Below are 26,819 nucleotides of genomic sequence, written 5' to 3'. Positions count from 1 at the left end.
TCTTCTCCTTCACACACTCCGGCCACCGGCCGTTCTTCCTTCCATGCCATCAATACCTGTATAGAAGCAGGCATCTTTCTGAAAGTTTGCATGCAGTTGAAACTCTCTCTAATTGGCACATACTTGCATAAGAGTGTTATATGGCTCAATGCCTTTCTTTCTCATTGTGACAATTATATCTTGTCTCAAAAGCCATCCCCTTCTTGCAAAAAGTGCATATTCCTGAGTCACATCTGCATAAATGCGTTTATATGCAAACTATAAATTTTAAAATTATAAACTTTTATTATCTAAAATTTCAAATTCCTTGTAAGATTGCAAGTTACCATAAAAGTTTTCATAAACTCTTTCTACACAAGTTCATACAAAATCAGCATAAATACACATGAAGCAAAACTTCAGGTTTCTGACTGACCAAAATATCTTCCTGAAACTGTCGCCAAAATGTTGAGCATGATAACTTCATCATCAACCTCAGACTTCCCAGCTCTCAAATTAGCACATTTCCGAAGCAGACTACGAAGGGAGGCGCAAGTGTCGGCGTCCAGAGGCGTGTCAATTGCTGCACATAAAGCAAATAGCCACACACAGTTGCTCCTCGACAATGAGCTCATGTTCTCAACCGAGCTTATCTGTTTCCTAAGCATCGAAACTCGAGCTACTGAGTCCATCTTTCGGATTGCAGACAAAGTTGGGAAGTCACCACAAGTATCACTGATACAGGTTTTAGGACATGGATTGTTCTGAGCCAGTGAAATCTCATCTGCAGATTTTGACAAAAAAACCTGGTCAGAGTGGACTTCACCAGTTGCATGGTTAAAATTCTCAACAGCACCCCCCTCCGGGAGCCGACACAGGTCGTCTGCTTGAACAGTTAACCTTGGTAGTTTACAAGAAACCTCGGCACTGGGATCCTCCATATGTGACAGAGTCTGAGATCAAAAGAAAAAAATATTATTTGTCTTACATGTTTCCAAATCTTAAAATATATCTAGAATTAAAAGAAACAAAAGCCTTTCTCCTATGCTTGTCCTGCTCCACCTTTGTCGAAATACCCATATCTGACATCCGTGTCGAACACATATTTGGACATAGGTGGCGATATGACCCTCCAAATATATGCAAAAACTTCTAAAAAAAATGAACTTGCCCATATTGGTCGTACCGCATAGGTCTGTGTTCAACTATAAAATTTGATTCCATGTAACATAGCAGTTCTCGTTAATGCTCAATGGTACTAGAAAATTCAGTTTTAAGCACTTTAAAAACAGGAAGGAAAAGATTGGAAATAGCATTATTCGGATTATAACATCTTTGGTTCACTTCATGTATTTATATATCCAATATTCCAACGTCAAAATTACATGTTTCACTTCAAGATTATTCAATCAGCAAACGGAGTCAAGAGATGACAGCTAAAATAAAACGAGAGGACACCCAAAATGTTGATGAACTTAAAACCTGAAGAGCTCTTCTTATTGTAAACAGAACACAATCAAATGGGACCGAAAGTACATACCATACGTAGCTCCAAAAAATCTGCAAGAAATGCTTCCTCCCACTGTTTCAGTGGCAGCAAATGTTCGGGACAGTCGGCAATTTCTGGAATCTGAGGCATATAAACACTTTGTTCCTTGTTTGATGTAAACTTGTGAGGCTTCGCAATCTTTATTTTGGGAATTTGAGCAGCTTCCCACCTAAGGGAAATTAAAGGACTATATTAGTTTGATATGATTAAAACATAGACGTGTTAATCTTGGAAAAACTCAATTTCGCAATAGATCTACCACATGCCACCATAAATAAAAAGGAAGCTGTAACGAAAAAATAGAGTTGCAGCTCCATAAAACACACCATAAGCAGAGAAATCACAACAAAATTTCAAACCATTCTAATGCGGGTCATAGCACCTTTTGCGTAAAACATACAAGTAATATATGGCAACAGGCCAAAATGATGCAGGAGCATAAATTAAATTAAATTATTTAAAATTTGCTTTTTTATGTTAGTATTTAAGTGCATGTTTTGGGTTCTTTTTTATTCTTATCATTTAATGAATTATGTGATTAAGATACAACTTGGTCAGAGTTATAGTATACCTAGTCTACTAGGGAGTAAATATGATTGTTAGTAAGAGTTTATTATAAATACTTTATTAGAGGGTTATCAGGATCGATTTTTATTAGGATCGATTGTTAGCCAGAAGGGGGGTCCTATCTGATGGAGGAGAGGCTGATAACCCCTTTCATAACGATGGACCGGAAAATTTTGCAGCAAAAGGTGTTCTGGAAGAGCAGTTGTTGCATGCCCTAGAAGTGACTGGTGGAGGAGTGAAGAAGAGGATGATTTCCATGGAAAGTTACAAGTTGAAGACTATTTGGATTAGGAAGCCAGGATAGAAAATTATTTTGAGTGGAAATCCATCATTGAACCTAGAAAAGTTCAATTTGTGAAACTGAATTTAAAAGGAGTTGCAATTAAATGGTTGGAGAGAGTCAGTCGAGGAACATAGATCACATCAAGGATAGTAAAAAAATTGTTGTTTGGAACAAATGAAAGGTACGATGTGGACACTAATTTCTTCGAACGGATTATGCTATGAAAATTTTACCTGCTCATAGAGAGTGGTAAGTCAATTGACCACTACATTGCAGAATTTAATAATTTATAATTTAGAACATGATCAACAGTATGCCTTACAAGTTGAGAATAGGGTTTTGCATTATGGTGAAACCTTTATCTAGTAGAGATGATGGCATTACCTATGGCAGTTACAAGACTCAAAATAAGATGATATTACAGAGTACCACTCCTACTCCAACAACTTATATTAAACTTAGACCTATGTTCAGGTTTCCCAAAGTTCTACTTTGAATTGTTGCAAGGCTACAGGGGAAGACAGCTTATTATACCAATTGAAACTCTATAAATAAGCATGTTCTTTCAATTCCTCAAAAAATAATAGTGATTTGTGAAAGCAGTTGCACTTTCTATGATATGGTTTGAACTGTGAAGCTACCCTACGAATAGGTGTGAAAACAGATAAACCATGGAAGAAAAAACAGTATTGCTGACATAGAAATTATATTAATAAATCAACTGACAATTTAAAGATAATGGTCGATTACCTGACACGCCTGAGATATTCTAGTCCGTCCTCGGGAGGACCAGAATCGAAGTCAGGTTCCCCTTCCACCATGAAAGCGGGCCTAAGAATGGTGGTGTAATCTTCGTCGCTGTCATCATCTTCAATACATTCTTCTTCTACACCAAAAACGGCATCTTCAACTTCAACATCATGAGAAGTAAAACCGAAAGGAAAAATATTTTCCATCTCATTGTCCTCCATGTACTCTAGTTCATTACCCACATTTTCAGAATAATTTTCCCCTGAAAGCGATCAAAAACTTTAAGGAATGCTTGCGCATATGAGAATATTAAAACGACAAAACATGAAAAATATGCACGTAACAGCAAACAGAAAAACATTATAAACAAGCAAGTAACAGAAAGCGGAAAACACAAAAAAAATGCAACACTTGCATTGCAAGGCATTCAAAAGTTGAATCATTAAAGAATATCATCGCTTTATCAGTTTCTAGTTACAAAGAATAGCATATCTATACTTCTAGCACACACATTTGAATCACAGCAGGACTCCTACATACAATAGCCTATAGGAACTAGACACGGGTATAATGCACCTAAGTATACACAAGAAAATCCTATTATTTGAATTGTTGCACATAAGGTCTTTTGCAGAATGCTTCAGGCAATTCTTCAATGTACAAAGATATTGAGACCATTCCTTGTTCCCCTTCCAGCAACCACACCTGTGACAACAGAAAATGAACCCATCAAGTTGACACCAAATGAGCTAGATTTTAGTCGATGGAAGAACAAACTGCTCAAAATGTCCAAGACATTCCATATCAATTAAAAGATATCAGTTTTTTTATATTAAAAAAAGAACTGATGAATAAGAGAAAAAGCTTTAGTTATTTAACTTTTGAAAGATAAAACTACAATTTTTTGTAGGAATGGTCTCCAGGAAGGAATAAAAAAGAAGTAAAGAAAATGAAATCAGAAAATTTAGAGGACCTGAAGCAAAAGTAAATTTTTCACTATCAAAACTGGCCGAAATTCCATTAAAGAAACATGCTTGCGGTAACCAAGACAACCAGAAAGCCACACCAGGTATTAGAAAATGCATCTAAATCTTAGTTTTCATAATACCAACAAAGTTTGACTTAGAGAAGAACAATATCCATTATTCATAACGGTCATGAAAATTCTTCTTTAGGTGAATGAATTTTAGAAACAGCTTGGAGAATAATCTACGACACTACATTAGAGAAGCAAAAAATCCCCATTTTTCAGTTGTCACAGGTATGATGCCAGATTGTAAAGTAAAAGCTATTTGGCAGATAAAGACAGGTATACCTCTAAATATAAACTAAAAACTAACAGGCCTGTTCTCACACCAAATTAGGTTCATTAAAAATTAATACTCTAGATAAAGACAATGTATCAAAATCTCACTCATTCATTGCTCGAAAGTTAAATACATAAATAACGAGCTCTTCTTTCGAGTTCCGACCACACCCTTGAGAATAAGCCTATACATCACAGCCACATTCTAAGATAATGCCATCTTAAAAGAAGAAGAGAACACAAAGCACTACCATGGAGCTTACCACTACATATCACACCATACAATTCAAAAGATTGATAAAGTTGTATCACCATAAGAACATGAGAACATCCATACCATGTATTAAGCTAATGCTTTAGACTAAGAAATTCAACACGATAGTAAATAGTGATAACAACAACCAAATGCATACTTAAATCATTAAACTACATATCTTAATAAAAGACAAAATAACATACTTATAATTGCAGGAGACCCTGTCTTCTTTGCAAAGTCATGACGTGTATCCGAGCTCGAACCTGAGCTGATTTTCTTCTGATGTTTCCACCTTCCCAAGTCCTCATACTCTCTGATCACATCTTTACCAAGACTTTTATATACATCCCTCCAAAAATTCCTCTGTTCCACACCATTAGCAAACCTCAAAGACTCTAACTCTTTTCTTGAGTACATTATCTTATTCTGATTTCCGCTTTCTGTCTTCCCATTTTGAACTTCAAATATTTCAGTTGACTCAACGTGTCTCACAGTTCCAGATTCCCCCAAAACCTTTTTTACATTCTTTCTCTTTCTTCTTGATCTTTTAGTTTTGGTACAATCAATTTCATGTTCCCCCTTCTTTTTCTCACCATTTCCAGTTCTGGAGAGAGGAAATGATCCAATCAAAGCCGTATCATCGATAACTTCAATCATTAAAGACCCTTTAACAGGCAAGTCAAGTCCTTTGGTACCTCCAAAGATGTTTTCAACTTCAAGCTCATCCAAAAGTCGTTTCTTTTCAGCTTCCAAGACAGTTTCAGATTCCAAATCTTTTCCTTTGATAACCCTTTTCTCCTCAAATCCCAAACAAGTCTCCAGATGTTCCTTGTTATCAGCTTCAATGGAATTGACTTGGCTACCAACTTCTTGAACTCCAAAGGAACCCTCTTTGGTTTCCACATCATATACCTTTTCTTTCTCGAAAAGCCCAGAAAGAGAGACTTTCTTTTGAGTGAAAGAATGGAGACCCATTTCTTGGTTGCCCTCAGAAAGAAGGGGGAAGCACTTGGCTTTCTTTGGACTGCTATGATCCATAGCTGTTTCTTCTTGGCGGTCAGGTGGGGTTGAATCCCGGCGGTCGGCGGTGGTCTCAGAGAGAGAGGAGGGAAGTTGAAGAAGAGTTTCTTCTTTTTGGTCAGTGTCAGCAGAGGTTCTGCGCTTGGAACCAACTTGTGAATCGGAATCCACGGCATAATCAGCCATTCTTGAGAAAGAGAGAATGAATAAACTGTTTGAGAAGAAGAGAGAAACGCCTGGGGTTCTTGGATGGGGTTCTGTGGGCATATATCGGATTATATATATAGGTCAGCTTCCTTGCTATATTTATTGAGTATATACCCCTTTCATCACTTAACTATATTTTCATTCTAATTTAGTTACTAAATTTAAATTTTTTTAATTTAATCATTAATTTTTTTAAATTTTTCATGTTTTGATTACTCTACAATAACGTGGATTATTTTATTATTACTTTTAATACGGCATGACATGTTTATTACTAATATTTAATATCATATAATTAACGTGAATTATATTAATATGAACGAACCAAATAATTTTAGTATTTAGATACATTCTTCGATATTTAAGTTAATGAAGATGTTAGAATTCTATAAATCATAAATATAAAAATATCATAAAAATTATATTTGTTTAAAAGATTATTAAAATAAATATTCAAACATTCTTATAGATAACATTCTCAAACTCAAAACCTTAAGGCATAATAATAATCCCTTAACTAAATTACTAAGTTCGCTTAATTTGTCCGTTTAAATACTAATTTAATAAAGTACAATGATTGAGCAAAAATATATGTCAGGTTTAATCATATTGGTATACTCTTTTCGTAAATACTTATAAACAATAAACCTATTTTTTCAGGGTAAATTACGTATATAATATTTAAACTACTAGTTTTGATATATTTTAGTATCTAAACTTTTAATTTTTCAAAATTAGACCTAACATTTAGTTTCTGTTTACTTTTAATACCCGATGTTAAAAACTTAACATGTCTAACACCTAAACTACCAATTTTAATCTGTTTTAGTGCCTAAATTTTATTTTATTTTATTCAAAATTTAATATTAAATTTTGAACGGGATACTAAAATAAAACAAAAACTAGACTTTTAAGTGTAGTTTTGGAGAAAATTAAAAGTTTAAGTATTAAAACGGATCAAAACTGATAGTTTAGGTACTAAAGGTGTAATTTACCCTTTTTTACCGATTCATCAATCCTTGTGTAACAGCCAAACCAGATTGGACCAAAATTGAATAACGTCGACCAGATACTGTAGGTACTCGGTTTTTACTTCTTATTACAGCAAATAGCAAAAACCAACAGTGTCTTTTCTTACACTTATCAACATTTCTGTACAATAATACCACCTTTCATAGCATTGCTTCTAACAGAAGAGCAACTGGACTCACCAAACCTGACATCAAGTATGCACCTAAGCAGAAACTGAAGTTTGTTCTACAGACCCTTTTGGCTGATTTTGTTCCCAACATCTTATTTAATGCGCCAATATAAGCCTTGACACTCGAGACAACGATATCCATTCCTGCCCCGGTTCCACTGCCACGAAACATCGATTTTATGCACTCAATTTCAGATGTGGAAGTAGTGAAAATGCAGGATGGAAACAAGAGTGAAAGAAACCATACGTAAATGTTCGATGAATGGCTTCACCCGTCAAAGCGTGAGTTGAAACGCGACTATTCTCGGCACGGATTAGAACACGAGTGGTGGCGATTGCATCGGTGCCTACTGTAGCAGCATTCATGGAATACTCGAGAAGTGTAATTGGTTCCTGCAAAATGAAGTATTGGACACAAACCTTAGCAAAAAATGTAGAGACAGTATTCAAACACGAAGTGCAGAACTATTAACTGCTGTCACCAATTCGAATCCCTCCTTATATATTATGAACACAGGATACCGTTGCATACATGTCATCCCTTACTAGTGGCTGTATGAACCAATTAAACTAAAAGCTTCGGGTTCAGAAAATATTTTCCACACAAGGGAGAGGGATATGGTACAAAGAGAAGAACAGAAGATATTCAATTTGGAAGAATTCTAAATCAAAGCTATTAAAATATTTTAAAGAAGATTTATGGTCTTTATTTCATTTCTACGTTGTAACGATATTAGAAAATGTCAACGTGCTTGATTCGTGGTTCAAAACCTTTATAGACGGTACAACATATAAGATCATCTGTGTTTCCAGACTTATCCAAGTTATTTGCTTAATTCAAGGTCATTGGAGTACTTAAATCAATTAGTATTCAAGTTTATCTTTGTCACTTCAGAGTTTCCAGAGTAACTCTTTCGTTTTAACAATTCAAATATGTACAATACTTCCATTCAGTTCAACTTTGTCATTTCGAGAAATTCATACGTGTAAGGTACTTTCGGTAATTTAGTCTGTGGGTGTTCGTTCAGGAATTAGAAATTTTAAGTCTTTTACCATATTAAAAATCATGATCGATTAACATTATTATTTTCACTTTTCGAGAAAATACTTATCTTTTATATCATACCAGTATTTTCGTTGTTTCTTATCCAAGCATTTCCGACATTTAACCTTTAACGAGGTTAATCAGAATTTACACGTCCTGAGATTGATTGATTTACTGATTAAATCACTGAACTTAGATTTGTTTCCGATAGATCTGCCAAATTCTTTTACGAGTCGTCTGAGTCTTATACAATGTTCTGTCTTTATTCCAAATTCCGTTTGAGTCCAATGATAATTAAATACACCTCATGGACTAATTATTTCCATTCATGCATTTATCAATTATCAATGTGTTCCAGAAAATATACAAAAGGTAGTAGAGTGTTACCACGATTTCTGTGCTCCATCGATCGAACATTTAAACTCCATTCAATCACTCTCGAACTTGAATTTAACGTCCAATAATTCATCAGATACATATCAAACAAATTTACGTCAGAAATTGAACTAAATTGAGAAACCAACTTGAATCCGAAGATAATACACTGAAAAACGTCTTACTGAGTGCGAATTTGGCAAAACAAACTTTGGATTCGAACTCAGGATGTCAAAAAACATAAAATAGGATTTTTCAAAAAATTTGACTTTTTTGTCAATGTCAAAGTCAACAGTCAGATCGATCAAAGTCAACAATCAGACCGATCAACGGGTCGGGTCAAAGTCAATAGGTCATATTGGTTCGGTTTGACTTGATTCAGTTTGGGTTGGCTCAGTTCGATTCGGGTTGACTCAGTTCGGTTCGAGTTGACTTGGACTGGTTCGAGCCAATCCAACTGGTTCTAGAAGAAACCAGAGTGTGGAACGAGCCCCACGCGCACCACCGGCGCGTGCGGTGGCGACGGGGAATGGGGACAACAATCGAGCATTCCATGAGCAACCAATCATCAAATACAACCCAAAACAATCCAAAAATCAACCAAAATCCACGATAAAACAACTGGAAACATTCGAACTTACCCTTAACGTCGAATGATGAAATCAACAGCAATGAACGATAGCTTTGGTTGGGTAAGGAGCGGATGACGATGGGGAACTCAGTGGCGGCGGCGGTGAGGTGAACTGAAGACCGAGGTGGCCGAAATTTGTAAAAAAAAATAGCGGGTCACTGGCGATTTACCCTCGATTCAGGCCAAACGGTGGCTGATTCGGGTTGTGGGAGGTTGAGTCACCGAAGGATGCTGGTTCTGATGATGGCGGCGGGGCACGGCAACGACGGTCAGAACGGAGCGAATCACAGAGGGTTATAATATCTAAGGTTGGGAAATTGATGATTTTTGGGGTTGAATCATGGGATTTTGATATTTTATTTTTCACTTACCAGGAAAAATGGTAAAATTCAAGGTTAAGTCTCTTAATTTCCCATAAGGTCCAAAATCGAGTTGCAACTTTTACAAATTTATAATTTAGTCCTCAAAATTTCCCTTGTTAAGACTTTAATTCGATACTTTAAAACTAGCCCCTAAATTGGGGTGTGAATTACCCTTTTTATCTATTAATTTTACCATACATCCCAACTAGGTTGAGTTTTTTATTGTAATTCATTTTTGGTTACCTCTTTTGTAACAATCGAAAAATCAGTATAGAAATTTTCTAACGTTTGGTGATAAGAAAATTATTTTTTGACATATTATATTTTGAGAATCGATTAATTTTATTTATATTACGGGTTAAAGAAAAAATTGATTTTGGGATGAGTATTTAGTGACTGCAATGGAAAAATGAAAAAATTGGAAACTTTAGTAAAAAGGTTAAAGTTAAGTGTCAAAGTTAAAATAAGTGAAAAGCTAAATGGCTAAGGACTAATTGAACCATGATTATTTTCAAGAGGTTGAAAGATGGATGATTAAATGTATAATTTTATCATTTTAAAGTAAATTTTTTCTTATTTATGCTAAATCTTCCATCATTTTTTTTGTCGTTGACATCCTGATAAATCAAGATCGACTAGGATTGTACATCTAGTTTTGGTAAGTGAGTCTCCTAGCAAAGACTTTTTGCATAAACAAATACTCAAAATCTACTTAAACGATATGAAATTTTTCTTTATCCACTTAAATATTTGAATTTGATTTAAATATTCAATTACTAACTAAACTTTTTTGTCCAGTTGTGTATTTAAATTTGGTGGTTTTTTGCTCAAATTGATATTCGAACTTGGCTTTTTTATTCAAATTAGTTAAAATTCACAAGTACTTAAAAATATATCAAATTTAAATACCAATTTGAATCAAGAATTACAAAAAAAGCTTAGATATCAAAGTAAAATTTAAGTACTAAAATATATATTTACCCTAATAATAATAGTGCTTTGAATTTTGAGAGAGAGAAAATGTTCAACTAGTTTTTAGGTAAAATACATATTTAGTACTTAAACTATCAATTTTAATCTATTTTAGTAATTAAACAATCAATTTTGGTCCATTTTAGTATTTAAACTTTTATTTTTTTCAAAATCATAACTAAAGTTTAGTTTTTGTTATATTTTAGTACCCCGCTGTTAAAAAGGGATCAAAACTTATAGTTTAGATATTAAACGCATAATTTAACTTATCTTAAGGTGATTACAAAGTAGTATTTGTTCTAAGTACTCTCAACCATTTGACGATGAACGCTCGGTCACCTCTACTACAATTGTTTGAGCTCAAACTCGGGACCTCTAAGAATAACAATCATTCTTTTAACCACTGAGATAATCTAGTTCATACGACTAATTAGTTTAAGAGTAAATTACATCATTCTTCATTGAAATGTACTCTCTCTCCTATTTTCATCACCCAACTTTCAATTTTTCTATTTTGCTCATTATACTTTACAGATTGAATCATTTTGCTTACTCTACCGTTAACTTTTTAACGGCGCTATGACGTGACACAGGAATTAAAACGACGTTGTTTTGAAAAACTCAAATATATTCTAAAATGACGTCGTTTTGGTGAGTAAAATATGAGAAAGAGAGAGAGTAAAGTTTTAATGAGTCATTGTGTAATATACCCTTTTCCATTCTCTTCTCTATTTTCTCTCCGCCGACAACCGAGTCATTTTTATTTCGACCACCATTGATTGTCGTAAAATGGTGGACGTTCGTTCCCAAAATGGGATGAGTCGGTTCGTCTCGACCATCTAAGTCTGAATTTGGTGGTTGTTTCACAAAAAATATTCCAAAACCCGTGAATTTGGACCGACACATTTCGGTTTCTTCACTTTCAATCTTAAATCCGTGGACTTCGGGACAACTTTTGGCAAAATGGAGGTTAGATTCGAACTCACGACGTTGAGGCAAAGCATCCCATCCCATTTTGGGACAAAACGACACCTTCTATGGCAGTCGACGGTGGCATCCGACCATCTTCTATTTTTATTTTATTTTTTTAATTATTTTATATTAAATAATGAAAAGATACCAAGTCATCAGCCGTTAGAGAGAAAACTAAGGTGTAAGCAAAATGATTCAATTTGTAAAGTTCAGTGAGGAAAATAGAAAAAATTAAAAGTTGAGTGAGGAAAATAGGAGAGAGAGTAATTCACCCTTAATTTAATTATTATAAGGAAGTTCCATTGTGATTGGGTAATAGTTGTCAAAATAAAAGACCTTTCATTTTCAAACTGAAAAAATAGTGTGACTTAAAATGATTAAATATAATAATTTAAGGATTAGTTTGGCCAAAAAATAATTTAGGCACTTAAAACAAAAATAGCTTATAATTTGAGTACTTGTTTCTACCTTAAGCCTCAAACTTTTATTGAAAGATTAAAGGTTAGATTTAATTAAAATGAAAAACAAAAACCAAATGGATGAAAATATAAATATCAACTACTAAATTGATCATTATAAATAAATTAATAATATCATTTTTAAAATATTATGTTAACATAAATACATAGAATAGTATTGTTTTGAGTGTTTTATAATTTGAAGTGAAAAATTAAAAAAAAAACGTAGTATCGAATTTTAGATGATAGTACATTTTTTCAATAAACAATTCACTTTACTTTGACTATAAAAATAGATTATATTGACTAAGTCAATTTACGTAAATTAAACATAAAAAATTAAAAAAAAAAATCATAACATGAAGTGTGTTAAGAATGAACCTACACTTGGCATGCTAGAAAGTTGAGTAAAGTTATAGTACATTCGTGTATAATAATATGGTTCTGTTGGTGCATATGATATGATTTGTACTTAGAGTGCATCCTATGATGATGACTGACACCGTGAAGTGTCTAGTGCTCACATTATATATGACTCGCGACATTGCATTATCTTACATATACATTGGGCTATGAAAGTAAATATGAAAGTTATGACAAGTATCTGAAAGGAAAAAATATGGAAATGAAATAAAAGATATGAATTATGGACAAATATAAAAAATATGAAATAATGATTTTGATAAAATCATGAGATGATGATTTTCAGGTTTCTAAAGAGAAAATCGGCTTGAATAGCTCGATTTAAAAGTTTCCATATTTTTATTAAATTGCAGTGTTATGATTTAAAGTATTTATGATATTTTATGTTTTATCTCACTTTAACTGTGTTATTGCCTCACTAAGTTTTATTTGGCGTGATGATTTTCATGCATAGGTTTGGATAGAGAAAATAAGGTAAAGTGAGGAGCCTCTCAAGCATATTTTCAGAAAATCGTATATATTACCAATATCATTAAGACATCTTAACTTTGACTTGTTAGTGACATATATATTATAAATGTTTTGATTGCTCTGATAGAATTTCTTTAACAGTAATGGTTGATTTATTTTAATTTAAGTAGTAATTTGACAGTTTCATATGTGTTGGGAAACAACATCGAACTGTCTAATTGCTACCTAAAACCGGATTAAAACTTTGATGATAATATTATAAATTTAAGTTTTCACGCAAATTATTAAATGTGTTTTAATTGATAATTTGAAATTTTAAAATGAAACAAAATTTTACGAGTTTTCAAATATGAAACATATAAAAAGTTAGTGTGACATGTTTAACTCGTATTTCGAGACATATACGAGTTATGGGTGGTACAACACTGACTAAACATTTATGTTCCAGAAACATGTCTATCTGATGTTAAGAGAATGGAACCTATTGATGGGCTAAATAGAATCAGCAAGGTACCTCTCTTACTGTCATTTTGTTGTTCAGAGGACTTATTTAGTGCTTTTTGATATTATCTATCGAGGATCTGGGACCCTGTTCAAAGCTAAATTCCATATACCCTTGATTTCCATGCAAATCAGACTTGTAAATATTGTAAGATTTCTTTTCGTTCTGTTTATTTTGTTCCATATTACAGGATCGGTGGAAGCTGCTATGTAGCATCTGTGGTGTATCTTATGGAGCTTGTATTCAAGTAAGTTTACAGTAACACATTGTCGTTTAATGTTTTCTCTGTTGTAGTTTCTTGTTGAAACTTATCCTACAAAGGCTGTTTCTTCTCTCTGTAGATGAAGATGATGAAGATCAATGTATCCGTCTACTTTCCTTTTGCAAGAAGCATAAGCAACCATCTAATGATCGAGTAGAAGCGTCCGATGAAGGAGTTAGCAGAATAGTACGCCAATGTTCTGATTAAACTCCACCTCTTAATCCATCTGGTTGTGCTCGGACCGGTATGCTATTGCTTGTTTCATTATCTTCATTAGTTGTACTTTTGATATTCTCGTTACCCTGCAATTTGTTCCCTTTGATGTCTCTTGCTTTCAGCATGTTAGGTGTTTTTCTTAAGTTTCGGTGGACTATTTTTGTCTCAATCAATTTTAGTCATTGGTTTTAAATATCGCTTTTGACATTTATAGTTTTATTATTTCAAAATGTGTACATATAAATTTGGCTCATGACTTGTTTATATGATAGCTCTAGGGGTGGCTAAATAACTTTCTCCTTTTTTAAAGCCACTTGGCACTATGTCTTGGATCTACAAAAAATGAAGCCGTGTAACTGGATAAGCTAGCTAGCAGTTTTTAGATTGCTTATAGATATGTCTGAAGCAGGTTGGTGAGTAAATTGCCTTTCCGGTTCATGTATGATTGAGATGTTTTTGGCTTATCCACAATCGCATCAATGTATTGGCCAACTCTTCTTGATTGCATAATTCCTTGCATATAGGAGTTTTAGTCCTATGAAGTTTACTATCCTTCTCTCAAAAGACTAAAATAAATGACAAATAACATTCAATAAAAGGTTATCATATCAATCCTATCTCGAGAAGCAATTTTGGCTTCAGGGTATTGCTATATTTTCGGTTGTCTAGTTTGTTGAAACTGTTGGATCAAAACTGGACACTAAGCCAAATTTTTATTTGATGCAGAGTCTTACAGCCATTTTGGAAGAAGAGGCCGAAAAGAACCTGAAGCCCTTGCTGCTGCATCCCTGAAGCTTTTGTTTGTAGAAAATCAGCCCTACATGGTTGGTGGCTTCTGCCAACATGCAATATCAGGCACTACAGTGCCTAACAATAGTGTCAATTGTATCAAATTCTCTTTTAGTCTTAACAAGCTTAAAGGCGCCCAGCTCGATGCTCCTAACAACATTCTCTCTGTGGCTGAGAAGTATGATTACATGAGGCAGACCATTCGAAAGAGACTGGCATTTAGTAAGTGATTACTATTTTTTCCTTTCTTTTTTTGTGTGCATGTGTGTGAGGGAGTGGACTTGGAACTTCCTCGGTATTAAGGAAGCAGGTCTGACTAAACTCTGTTGTTATTTATTGTGTTCTGACAAATTGCTGATAGTAATAGGAAAATGGTGGTAAACATTCTTTATATCCTAGAATTATTATCTGTGAGGTTAAAGCAAGAAACTTGTGGTCAATGCAAGATTGGATTGAATGATTTCTTCATGGACCTTTTCTCATGGGACCTATTGCATTGCAGGTCCAGATATGGATTTACTTAATTTGGGCTAAAGGTATTGCCCAGGTTGGACAAATTTTGAATTCCATGTAAGATATTGTGTAAGGAAGATATAAGTAAGAAGGTTTGGCAGGGGATAGAGGTTCTTCCATTGAATTGAAATAGAATATCATCCTTTTTTTTTGTTACAAAGGAGGCTGCAACTTGCGAGTAAAACAATGGATTGTAGACACTATTCAACCCCAAACCTACTGGGTGCCACCTTTGAAAGATCATTCCAACGCTTTTGAGTATGTGTTTACAAGTGTAGTGTTTTATTATGCTTAATCACATAACCACTGCAATCTATAGCTAGTAGTTTTCCCCTTTGAAGAGTCTTCTGGAAGTTTAAAATAGCAACTTGTTCCTTTTTGTTGTTTTGCATTTGCTTTTTTACTAGTTTTTCTTTCTGGTTAAATGGAATTGCATTTGACTCTAGGGAAATCTGGAATTCATGGGTTTGGAATCTTTGCAAAGCATCCACATAGGGCAGGAGAATGGTAAACTAATGTGCTCTTATACATTGTAGCATTCGCTGTATATTTTTCTTGAGTACATGAAAGGTAACTTTTATCATATATAGGTGATTGAATATACAGGCGAACTTGTCAGACCTTCTATTGCTGATAGGAGGGAACATTTCATTTACAACTCATTAGTGGTATGTTCTATATATTTCATACATTTGCATGTTTGGATTATTCTCCTATGGGCAATCTTAGAGAGCTCACGGGCAAATTTTGAAAGTTGCTAAATACTTTCTCTCAGGGTGCTGGGACTTATTTGTTTCGAATTGATAATGAAAGAGTGATTGATGCCACTAGGGCAGGAAGCATAGCACATCTAATCAATCACTCATGTGAAGTAAGTGCTTTTCACCCTTGCTTTTGGTATTTTGCTTTATGCCCTTTTGGTTCCAATCATTTGTCCACATAAGATGTTTGTATCAGAATTCTTGCCATTCATTTTTATGTTAGTTCCATTTTTACCCTTCCATGGGTCTTTGTGAGTATGTGAAATGGTACAGGATGAAAATGTTTCAACCATAACTTTTGTAATTTAAATTGCTTCATACCGTTCCGCCTCAGTTGTTTGGCTACATCTTATATCTGTGTAGTTCTCATTCGTTCTTATTCTTGTTATGCATGTTTAACTCCATTCCGGTTTTTCATTCACAGAGTCATTAGGAGTCCATTAAATGGTGTACTTGTAAGGTTGTAATGAATGAAAATGTTCTCTTTAGATGTTTAATGAAGATTGCTGTTTGCATCTTGGACATGGAATAGATTTGATATTATCTGAAGGGAAATAGAGCCGAAGACAATGGGATGGGGGGTGGGTTAGAAAAATTCCATTGATGTAATTAAGTTCTTCTAGCATGAGACAGGAGTTGTTTCCTAACCTGCTAGAAATACTTGTACTAGAATGCTTATGCGACGTTGTAACACTATCAGTTTCTATTGAACAAAATGCATACAAAAGATGTTAACAAATGCTCTTTTGCCCTTTGTGCAGCCAAATTGCTATTCTAGAGTTATTAGTGTTCACGGTGATGAGCACATTATCATTTTTGCAAGGAGAGAGATTAAACGATGGGAGGAGTTGACATATGATCATAGGTTCTCCTCTAATCCTATGCATCAATTTATTCATTTATCTTCGACACTGACTTCTGTTTGTCTTGTAGGTTCTTTTCTATTGATGAGCGTTCGGCATGCTACTGTGGTTTTCCAAGATGCCGGGTGTGGTTAATGATACCGAAGCTGAGGAACAAGTCTCAAAGCTATTAGTAAACCGCAGTGAATTAATACAATGGACAGGAGAATGAGATCTATTATACGCTTGAATTTCTTTTTGGCTTAGCGTATTTTGAATGAAGTATATGTGAGACGTTGGAAACTAAAAATAAACTATTTTGATGCAATAGATGTGTTATCCATGCATCTTCCAACATATACGGTAACAACCACATTACCAGAGAAAACAATTCCCCCACACTGTACATGAATTTTTTTTCAACACATTATTTAACCAGTTTTACCCATTAATCTGACAAAAAAATATTCATCATTCAACGAATTAATTATTATTTATTTATTTTTTATGATAATTAATTAATTTCTAACGTGAAAGCTGAAAACAGAGCCTCCCAAAAAATGCAGGCAGCGATGGCACTTTCTTCCTTGCTAACTCCGATAATACGGCGCCGTTCGTAAGTTGAATGCGGTGTAAAAGTAAAAACAAGTAGAGCACTTCAATTTTTTTAACTAAAAATAAAAAAACTGCAAACCCTAATTATTTAAATATCCATTCGTTTTCACTCTTTTTGTCAACCCCTAGCTGTCGCTCTTCGCAAACTAGTCTCTCTTCTTGTCCTTCGATTTTGATTACATTTTGTTTTCAATTTCATCATTTTCTCTCAATTCCAAACCCTAAACACTTTTCTCATCGAACTCAATTTGAGTAGTTAAGGTTTAGATTCTTCTTTTTTCAAAATTTTGAATTGAAAAGGATGGATCTTGCAAGTCTCGCCATTGTTCTTCAAACTGCTCTTAGTTCTAATCATTCCGACCGCAAAGCTGCTGAGCAAAGTCTTAATCAGGTTTCTTTTATTTCAATTGTCATTAATTGGTTTTGATAATTCGATATTAGATCAAAACGTTGATTCGTTTATTTATTTTTTTTGGATTTCGTTTGGTCAGCTTCAGTATACGCCGCAGCATCTAGTGAGAGTATTGCAGATCATCGTTGATAATAACCGCGATATCGCTGTTCGTCAATTTGCTTCTATTCACTTTAAGAACTTCATTGCTAAGAATTGGGCTCCTCTTGATCCAAGTATTGCAAATTTTATTAACTTGTATCTTTTTATCTTTTTTCTTATTCTGATATTTGTGTTTATGGATTTGAATGTATGGTTTTGTTTTCTTTTAAATAAACCTAGATGAGCAACAGAAAATTTCTCCGAGCGATAAGGATTTGGTTCGTGATAATATTCATGTGTATGTGGTTCAAGTTCCTCCTTTGTTGAGGTACAATGATTTGCTGCCCCCTTTTTTCATTGTTGGTTGATAATCGTTTACTGTTTCATTGGTCATGCATGCAGATTATGTGTTGAAGTTGTAAGATTCATCATATTGGATTTATTGCAGGGTGCAATTAGGTGAGTGTCTCAAGACCATCATCAATGCTGACTATCCTGAGCATTGGCCACGTCTTCTCGACTGGGTGAAGCATAACCTACAAGATCAGCAGGTTTATGGGACTTTGTTTGTTTTAAGGATTCTTGCTAGAAAATATGAGTAAGTCTACACCGTATTTTTCTTTTCTTTCGCTGTATGGTTTCGTTATAGTCTTTTTGATATCTTAATTTTTTTTAACTTAAGGCAGCTTTTTCTGTTTAAAAGTGGTACATTGTTTTAACACTAAAAACAATTAATTGTTTCTCTTAAATTTGTGCATTGTCATGTTGTTTCTATTAAAAAAATCAATACTAATTCCATCATTTTCTTTATTCTAGGTTCAAGTCGGAAGATGAGAGAACTCCTGTTCACCACATTGTTGAAGAGACATTTCCTCTTCTTCTCAATATATTTAATAAGCTTGTGCTGATTGACAAGCCATCCCTGGAAGTAGCAGATCTTATCAAGCTTATATGCAAAATTTTCTGGTCATCCATCTATGTAAGTTTGTATTTTGCTAGTTTTATAGTGCATCTTCATTGTTTTTATTACCTGATCTTTTAATGGGGGTGCAAAAGGGAGCTTCCTATTTTCCATTTCCCGTTTTTTATATTACTTTAATTTTTTGGCATACTTATGTAATGAATTTGTTTTTATTTGAGATTGTGCCTATTACTGTTTGTAAAAAGTGTTATTCATGCAGATTTGATGATCTTATATTGTGCTATTGTTATGAACTCTTGATCTCTCCTTATGTTATTACCAATAAAATAATAGGCAGTTTTTCTTTTTAGTTCAGATGTGCAAAGTTTTTCAATATATTACTAGCATAGTAGCATTTTAATTAATCCATATTAGTGAATTCTTATTAATTTTTGAGCTGCAGGAAAAATTGCTTGCCAAATATTTTGAGAATATTTGTATTATTTTTTCTGCTGCAATTTGTTCCTTGTGAGTTGGCTTTATTAGGTTTGTTTGATTCAGTTGCCATCTTTGGGCTGTTGTCTCTAATTTTCAGTTGGAGATTCCAAAGCAGTTACTTGATCCGAATGTGTTCAATGCTTGGATGATGCTTTTCTTAAATGTTCTGGAGAGGCCTGTACCTGTGGAAGGCCAACCTGTAGATCCTGAGCTCAGGAAATCATGGGGGTGGTGGAAGGTGAAAAAATGGACAGTTCATATTTTAAATAGGCTATACACTCGGTATGTTTTAAAAACTGAAACATGGTTTGGAGTAATTCTGGTTGGCCTTGTTATTAGGCATTTTGTGATTTTGGTGGCTATTTGTTAGGTTTGGAGATTTAAAGCTTAGGAATCCGGAAAACAGGGCTTTCGCCCAAATGTTTCAGAAGAATTATGCAGGGAAAATTTTGGAATGCCACTTAAACTTATTGGGCGTTATTCGTGTTGGGGGCTATCTCCCTGACAGAGTTATCAACCTTATTCTTCAATATTTAAGCAGCAGGTTTGCACTATCATTTTTCCTAATTCGTGTCATTGACTGCTGCTTTTGATGTTCTTTAGGCAGTATACGATGTCCTTTTGTTATTTTTCTCAAGCTGGCTATTATTTCCAAGTAGCTGGGCCATCCAATTTTTAGGCTAAAGATAGTTAGCATTTAACTGAAATGATAGTATTGCGATAAATCTTTTCTTCCCAGTGTTACCTTTTACTTTCTTTCTGTGTCCGGGAGACAGAGAGCAATATACTGATCTTCTTGATGGATTATGATTGCCTAAGCAGTTCTGGCAATATTAAAACATGATTTTTGTTTTTGCAGCAGTGTTAATTAGAGTCATTTCTTCCTTTCATACCCAATTCTACTTCTCTTCCATATATTAATAAATTATGAAGTTTTGGTCATTTCTTGATAAAAAATCTTGATTTGATAATAACTTTATGGTACATTTATACATTACCGTACTCATACTTTGTGGTGGCATTTGTTTATTTGTAGCCTTAGTAAATGTGTCAGGATTCAAGACTATATAGATGATATTGCAGATTTCGCTGATGCCATATCCTCTTGTTCTATGTTTCTGCATTGCAAGTTGTTTTGAAGTTTTCAGAAATGCTAATAATGGATTTTGACCCAAAAAAACTATTTGTGCAGCATTTCGAAAAATAGCATGTATACATTGTTGCAGCCACAGCTTGATGTCCTCATTTTTGAAATAGTTTTTCCTCTCATGTGCTTCAACGACAATGATCAAAAGCTTTGGGAGGATGATCCACATGAGTATGTGAGGAAGGGCTATGGTGAGCTACTAAACTTGCTGTATGTGTTACAAAACCTGTGCTGGTCACACGGATTCATACATTATATTTTTGTACTGCAGATATAATTGAAGATTTATATAGTCCTAGGACTGCTTCCATGGACTTTGTCAGCGAGTTAGTCAGAAAACGTGGAAAAGAGAATCTTCAAAAGTTCATTCAATTCATTGTGGAGATTTTCAAAAGGTATCCTTTTACATTTTAGACCAAATAGACTGGGAATATTGGTTTTCTTTGATGTTAGTTTTATTTTTTTGTTTTGGTATATTCACTGTACTCTTTGTTCCAGGTATGATGCAACTCCAGTAGAATATAAGCCTTATCGACAGAAAGATGGTGCTCTTCTTGCTGTCGGAGCACTTTGTGATAAGCTGAAACAAACCGAGCCTTACAAATCTGAATTGGAGCATATGTTGATGCAACATGTTTTCCCTGAGTTCCGAAGTCCTGTAGGACATCTTAGAGCCAAGGTTTGTTTTGCTATTTTTCAGTTTTGAAGGCATCTTATTCAAGGACTCCAAGAGATATTTGTATGTGAGAATTTTCTCAGTTATGTTCTTTTATGGTGTGGATATTAGGCTGCATGGGTAGCTGGGCAGTATGCCCATGTAAACTTCTCTGACCAGAATAATTTCCGCCAAGCACTGCATTGTATTGTTTTTGCGTTGCGTGATCCAGAGCTTCCTGTTCGTGTTGATTCAGTTTTTGCATTAAGATCATTTGTAGAAGCATGCAGAGGTATATAACTTATTTTTTTCTCTCTATTTGTTTTTTACAAGTTGGGACTGGATTGAGCTAGCTTGGGCCAAATCTGAATTTGTAGTTTCTTTGCTGATTACTTCTTATGTTTCTATCTATCCACACCTCCTTTTTACGTTGTTCTGAGTTTTGATGGCTTAACAGACAAGAAAGTGTTTCATATGCAGATTTAAATGAGATTCGTCCTATTCTCCCTCAGCTACTTGATGGTAAGCGGTATTTGGATCTTGGTTTTGTTTTATTAATAGCCCCTAATTATTGATGGTTGTCGCAAAATTAATTTGGCTCTTTGGAACACTGTTTTCTGTTATTTTCTCAACTTTGGTTTCATGTACATGATTCCAATCAACTTCACAACTTACATTGTCACTTTTCTTTATTCAAATTAGTCAATTCATATGCAATTTACTTTTCTTCAGAGATTTTCAAACTTATGAATGAAGTTGAGAACGAGGATCTCGTCTTTACTCTGGAGACTATTGTTGATAAGTTTGGGGAGGAGATGGCGCCTTATGCTCTTGGATTATGTCAGAATCTGGTAATGCATGTTGCCATCATTTTTTAAGTACTAACATCAAATTTTTATACTGAAACTATCATAATGTATCTGTTTCCAGGCAGCTGCATTCTGGAGGTGTATGAACACTGCTGAAGGTGATGACGAAGCTGATGATCCTGGTGCTCTGGCCGCAGTTGGTTGTTTACGTGCCATAAGTACAATACTTGAATCAGTTAGTAGGCTTCCACACCTTTTTGTTCAGGTGGAGCCAACTCTGCTTCCAATCATGCGAAGAATGTTGACCACTGATGGACAAGGTATGTGAACCATTCTTCATTTTTCTCTCCAGTACGTTGATGCTTTTTAGTTGTTTGGTTTTCTTAACAGTGATGCATACTTTGGAGAAACAAGAAACAAGTCAATTATAGAAGTTAAAATGTGAAATTTATGCCTTGGTTCAATGCGTTTTTCTTCTTAAGTTTGCACATAATAGGATATGCTAATAAACACATTAAGCATTTGTAAAATTAACCTTAAAAAAACTCTGTATGCAGGGTACTTTTTGGACGAGTTAATAGCTGCCATGCCCTATGAAAGCTTAGCATTGTTGTAAAGAGCTGTCAAACCAATATGTCACTATGATTGAGACTTGTTTAAAAGAACCTTGCATTTCTAAAATTTTGTGCTGAATGAAATCTAAAAGTGAAAATAAATTACTGTTTAGTTTTTCAGCTGTAAAATTTCAATCATGCAAAATTTGAATTGCAGAGGTTTTTGTGCTGTCAAATTTATGTTTCTTGTTCTTCTGCAGAGGTTTTTGAAGAAGTCTTGGAGATTGTTTCATATATGACCTTCTTTTCTCCGACTATATCATTGGATATGTGGAGCCTTTGGCCTCTGATGATTGAAGCATTAGCTGATTGGGCTATAGAATTCTTTCCTAGTATGATTCCATCTTCTTTTCTTCTTTTCTTCTCCTTTATTATTTCCATTTATGAATGTTTTAGAAAATTTTAACTAGTCCTAGCTTGAAAATTCTTTCATTTTGTTTTTAAGTGAGAATTTTCATGGTTAGCTTATCAATATGATAAGTTACGTAGTGATACATTATCAGAAAAAAAGTTGCACAGTGATACTTTTGCTCTTCGGAAACATGCCTAACAATACAGATCTGAAACTTGTGTTCTATTTGTTTCTAGTGTCCACGTTGTCAATTAAATTATAAAAAGATGTCTTAGAATAAATTGAAAATATTTTGTGTCTAATTTGTTGATGGAATTAATTATGTTTGTTAATTGCTTGATATTGAATATTTAGTTCATGCAAGTTCTATGACCTAGGGTAAACACTTTTGCACGAAACAGTCAGTGTTTCAAGTTTTGGTAAGTGGATCAATTTCGTGAACTACCATTTTTAAATTTGGGATGTATTGCCAAGGCAGCGTGGATGTTCAGATTTGTATAATGATAGAATGGAGACATTTCATTTCTGTTCATTTCTGTTTATTCTGTTTAGGGTTGTTTCTTTTTGGCTTTTTATCTCTGGAGGGAGATTAGACTTTGTATTACTTTGTAATGTTTTGAGGTTAATGAATTCCTAGGGCACTCTTTTCCTCCTTCCGCTGATTAAGGACTATTTTCAAGTTCCATTAATCATGAAGGGGGTTTTTAGTGAGGCCTACTATTCCTATCAAAAAAAAGAAGGGGGTTTGGACTTTCTTTTTGGCTATCCAATTTAAATTTATCAATTCTACTTTTGAATTCTTCTGTAAATTTTTTTTTTTCGTTTCTAAGTTGTAACTGTTTTCATGCAGATATTTTGGTTCCTTTGGACAACTATATATCCAGGGGAACTGCTCATTTTCTTAATTGCAAGGAACCAGACTACCAGCAAAGTCTTTGGAATATGATTTCATCTGTGAGTTCTCTTTGTTAAAAGTTGCCTGTAGATAGACAACTCTCCTAGGTTAATGAAAATGAACTAGGGATTCTTCCATTTTTATGTTGTAATATTTCTTAATGTCAGACCCTTTGGTTTATAATGCCCATGCTATTTGCTTTCCTTTGGCAGATTATGTCAGATAAAAATTTAGAGGACAGTGACATTGAGCCAGCTCCAAAGCTGATAGAAGTAGTGTTCCAAAGCTGTAGAGGGCAGGTAGATCATTGGGTTGAACCATATCTGAGAATCACACTTGATCGATTGCGTCGAGCGGAGAAATCACGGTTGAAATGCCTTCTTGTACAAGTGGTAAGGTGCTGGACCTAGCTGTATTTTCTGCAAGATGATGTCATGCTTCGCATATTTATATCTTGTAAATATTACAAATTTGATGTTATTCACCAATACAAGGGTACTTAATACTACAAATTTATACGGCTCAGTAAGAAACAACTAGTTGATTAATTTATTGCCAATTTAATTTTGATATGTTTAATGTCTCAAATTTATTTGTTGCTGTCTGTTTCAAGTTTAAAGTAACGGTCTATGTTCTCTCAGAATGTTCTTGTTAGGGTCTAGATCGTCCTTTTATGTTAAAATTTGTTTTGAATTAAGTATTGCCAGCCATTGATTCTTCTGAGCAAAAACAAAAACAATACTATTGTTTTTCAAATTGCCTTGGTTTTCTTTCAAAACACTTGCTGCTCCTGGAAACATCATTTTATTTTCCTGTGTTTTTCTAACACAATGCTGGTTTTCTTTAACCCAGATTGCCAATGCAGTATATTACAATGCAACTTTGACTCTCAGCATATTGAACAAGTTTTGTGTTACATCGGAAGTGTTCAACCTCTGGTTCCAGTTGTTGCAGCAAGTTAAGAGGAGTGGTGTACGAGTTAATTTTAAACGGTATGTTGTTTTGTATTTACTGTGACCATCGTCCATCTCCCCTTGTACAAGCCTTAAGTGTAACATCGTTACTTTTATAATGAATTTTTTACGTTGGTATGATGACTGGCTGTGATTTCATAAGTTAACTGGGTTCTATAGGCCTGTACAAGCCTTAAGTCTAACATCGTTACTTTTATAATGAATTTTTTACGTTGGTACGATGACTGGCTGTGATTTCATAAGTTAACTGGGTTCTATAGGCCTGTACAAGCCTTAAGTCTAATATCTTTACTTTTATAATGAATTTTTTACGTTGGTATGATAACTGGCTGTGATTTCATAAGTTAACTGGGTTCTATAGGGAACATGATAAGAAAGTGTGCTGCCTGGGCCTTATTTCACTGCTTGCACTTCCCGGGGATCAGTTAGCTGGGGAGGCTCTTGGACGTGTGTTTAGGGCTACCCTTGATCTCCTTGTTGCATACAAGGATCAAGTTGCAGGTATCTCTCTCTCTCTCTCTCTCTCTTTTTCAGTAGGGGTTTGTGTGTGTGCATGCACTGTGTGGTTGTTATGTGTCTGAAACTGCAAACATCCTTGTTGTTTTGACATTTTCCCCCTATGTTTCGAGAGTTTTTGTTAATACCTGGATTTCTCTATTTATGCGAGTAGAAGCTGCAAAGGTAGAGGAGGCTGAGGATGATGATGGTATGGATGGTTTTGAGTCTGACGACGACGACGACGACGCTAATGGCTCTGACAAGGAAATGGGAGTTGATGAAGAGGATGGCGATGAAGCTGATAGCATCAGGCTTCAAAAATTTGCTGCCCAGGTACTCTTTATTTTGATCCTTAGGAAAAAGGGTTCCTGGACTTTATTTATCTAAGATCACCGTACTTGTTTTCTACAGGCCAAGGCTTTCGGTGCAATTGATGACGATGATGATGATGACTCTGATGATGATTTTAGCGATGATGAACAAGTACAGTCTCCTATTGATGAAGTAGACCCCTTTGTTTTCTTTGTCGATACTGTCAAAGGTAAAACATTTGTCCAGCCTAAAATTTTTTGAATGCAACTTCTACGTCCGTTGATTTTTAATGACATTGTCTGAAAAGAGGACCTTTTTCTTCCCTTCCTCAATTGTAAATCCAGTTTTGCAAGCATCAGATCCTATGAGATTCCAGAACCTTACGCAAACGCTGGATTTACATTATCAAGCTCTTGCAAACGGTGTTGCTCAGCATGCTGAACAGAGGAGAGCAGAGATTGAAAAGGAGAAAATGGAGAAGGCATCTGCTGCTACCCCTGTTCCATCATGAGTTAATGGTTTTGATGAAACTAAGTCATTTCATTTCCGGTCAATTCAAAGCATTCATTAGTTCATATGGTCTGAACCCAAAAGGTTGAGGTTCAAGTGCACATAGCGTCGAGTCTATCGAATGTGGGATTATTAGTGAACTCTCCGAGTTTGACATTCAGGTTTGTGATTTTGGTAATTGTGTCCGGCAAATTCTTTGGCAAAAAATGCCCGTCTCAACCCGTGTTGTTTCCGGGTACTCCTTTTCTATTTATTTCTTGTTCCTCCTCCTCATCTTCCTTTTCTATTAGCGTGTTCGGTCGCTCTACTAGTTGAGGTTTTCCCGGATTGGTTGTTTCAGGGAGGCCGATCTCCCCGGGAATGTCGGTTACATAGTCTATCAGATACCTTTTTTTTTACGATATTGGTGAAGCGTCCTTTGTGCTTTCCGTTGTTGGGTAAAGTGTTTCTTTTTGTTTTTGGGTAATGGAGATTTCTGGTTTCAGAGGGATCATATGAGGATTTGTAAGAAAGATATGACATTTATTCTTTTATATAATGTGGAAAAAAGAAATATATTTTTAATGTCTCCTGCCGGAATTTATCAAAATATACCCCAAATGTCATTGCTCTGAATTGAAAATTATTCGTGTATTACTATAGTTTTGTGTTGTCTTCCGGATAAAGTGAAATAAGACATGAGATTAGGAAGAAGGAAAGTGAAATTATGGTTGACCATGTTAGGCTTAACAATGTGTTGTCTTTAAAGTGTCCTACCTATTACCTAATTTATGTTTTGATTACTCGACTATTAATTTTTCTCAAAATCATACCTAATTGTGTTTTATTTTTCTT

General features: G+C 34.6%; 2 protein-coding genes, 1 long non-coding RNA gene and 1 pseudogene across 4 annotated transcripts; 2 read left to right on the top strand and 2 right to left on the bottom strand.

Moving 5' to 3' along the window:
* Positions 1 to 315: 315 nt before the first annotated feature.
* On the bottom strand, positions 316 to 5,945 carry LOC120137827. The gene is made up of 5 exons (XM_039153480.1): positions 5,523 to 5,945; positions 4,894 to 5,474; positions 3,129 to 3,390; positions 1,520 to 1,697; positions 316 to 932 (listed from the first exon to the last, which is right to left on the bottom strand). The coding sequence occupies exons 1-5, from the start codon at positions 5,894 to 5,896 to the stop codon at positions 399 to 401; spliced, it is 1,929 nt and encodes a 642-aa protein (XP_039009411.1). The 5' UTR covers positions 5,897 to 5,945; the 3' UTR covers positions 316 to 398.
* Positions 5,946 to 7,190: 1,245 nt separating this feature from the next.
* LOC120137828 lies at positions 7,191 to 7,479 on the bottom strand. Its single transcript, XR_005517456.1, has 2 exons — positions 7,366 to 7,479; positions 7,191 to 7,276 (listed from the first exon to the last, which is right to left on the bottom strand). It is a non-coding gene; the product is annotated as an uncharacterized LOC120137828 (long non-coding RNA).
* Positions 7,480 to 13,265: 5,786 nt separating this feature from the next.
* On the top strand, positions 13,266 to 16,939 carry LOC120137820 (annotated as a pseudogene).
* A 539-nt stretch (positions 16,940 to 17,478) lies between these two features.
* On the top strand, positions 17,479 to 26,549 carry LOC120137825 (importin beta-like SAD2). Of its 2 annotated transcripts, none has more exons than XM_039153478.1 (22): positions 17,479 to 17,718; positions 17,819 to 17,954; positions 18,061 to 18,148; positions 18,269 to 18,418; positions 18,637 to 18,799; positions 19,317 to 19,501; positions 19,590 to 19,763; positions 20,412 to 20,557; positions 20,638 to 20,761; positions 20,865 to 21,045; positions 21,154 to 21,313; positions 21,502 to 21,543; positions 21,754 to 21,872; positions 21,952 to 22,150; positions 22,645 to 22,776; positions 23,647 to 23,750; positions 23,904 to 24,083; positions 24,544 to 24,683; positions 25,027 to 25,166; positions 25,333 to 25,496; positions 25,575 to 25,704; positions 25,820 to 26,549. In XM_039153478.1, exons 1-22 carry the CDS (start codon positions 17,629 to 17,631, stop codon positions 25,984 to 25,986), a joined length of 3,114 nt encoding a protein of 1,037 aa, XP_039009409.1. In that variant the 5' UTR covers positions 17,479 to 17,628; the 3' UTR covers positions 25,987 to 26,549. The 2 variants fall into 2 exon arrangements, with proteins under 2 accessions (XP_039009409.1, XP_039009410.1); XM_039153479.1 differs by having other exon boundaries at positions 17,481 to 17,718; positions 25,336 to 25,496.
* The last annotated feature ends 270 nt before the right edge of the window (positions 26,550 to 26,819 follow it).

Source organism: Hibiscus syriacus, unplaced genomic scaffold (genome assembly GCF_006381635.1).
Source record: "Hibiscus syriacus cultivar Baekdansim isolate YM2019G1 unplaced genomic scaffold, ASM638163v2 tig00110676_pilon, whole genome shotgun sequence".
NCBI classification, from domain to species: Eukaryota; Viridiplantae; Streptophyta; class Magnoliopsida; order Malvales; family Malvaceae; genus Hibiscus; species Hibiscus syriacus.
Note: the sequence above shows the minus strand (reverse complement) of the source record. Positions and strands in the feature narration are given on the sequence as shown.

Coding starts and splice junctions, on each gene's coding strand:
- LOC120137827 (XM_039153480.1), bottom strand. CDS start 5,896: ATGGCTGATTATGCCGTGGATTCCGATTCACAAGTTGGTTCCAAGCGC. Junction 5,475..5,522: donor AATTCCATTGAAGCTGATAA/CAAGGAACATCT, acceptor GAAAAGGGTTAT/CAAAGGAAAAGATTTGGAAT. Junction 933..1,519: donor ATTTTTTGGAGCTACGTATG/GTATGTACTTTC, acceptor TTTTGATCTCAG/ACTCTGTCACATATGGAGGA.
- LOC120137825 (XM_039153478.1), top strand. CDS start 17,629: ATGGATCTTGCAAGTCTCGCCATTGTTCTTCAAACTGCTCTTAGTTCT. Junction 21,544..21,753: donor TCTCCCTCAGCTACTTGATG/GTAAGCGGTATT, acceptor ACTTTTCTTCAG/AGATTTTCAAACTTATGAAT. Junction 25,167..25,332: donor ATACAAGGATCAAGTTGCAG/GTATCTCTCTCT, acceptor TATTTATGCGAG/TAGAAGCTGCAAAGGTAGAG.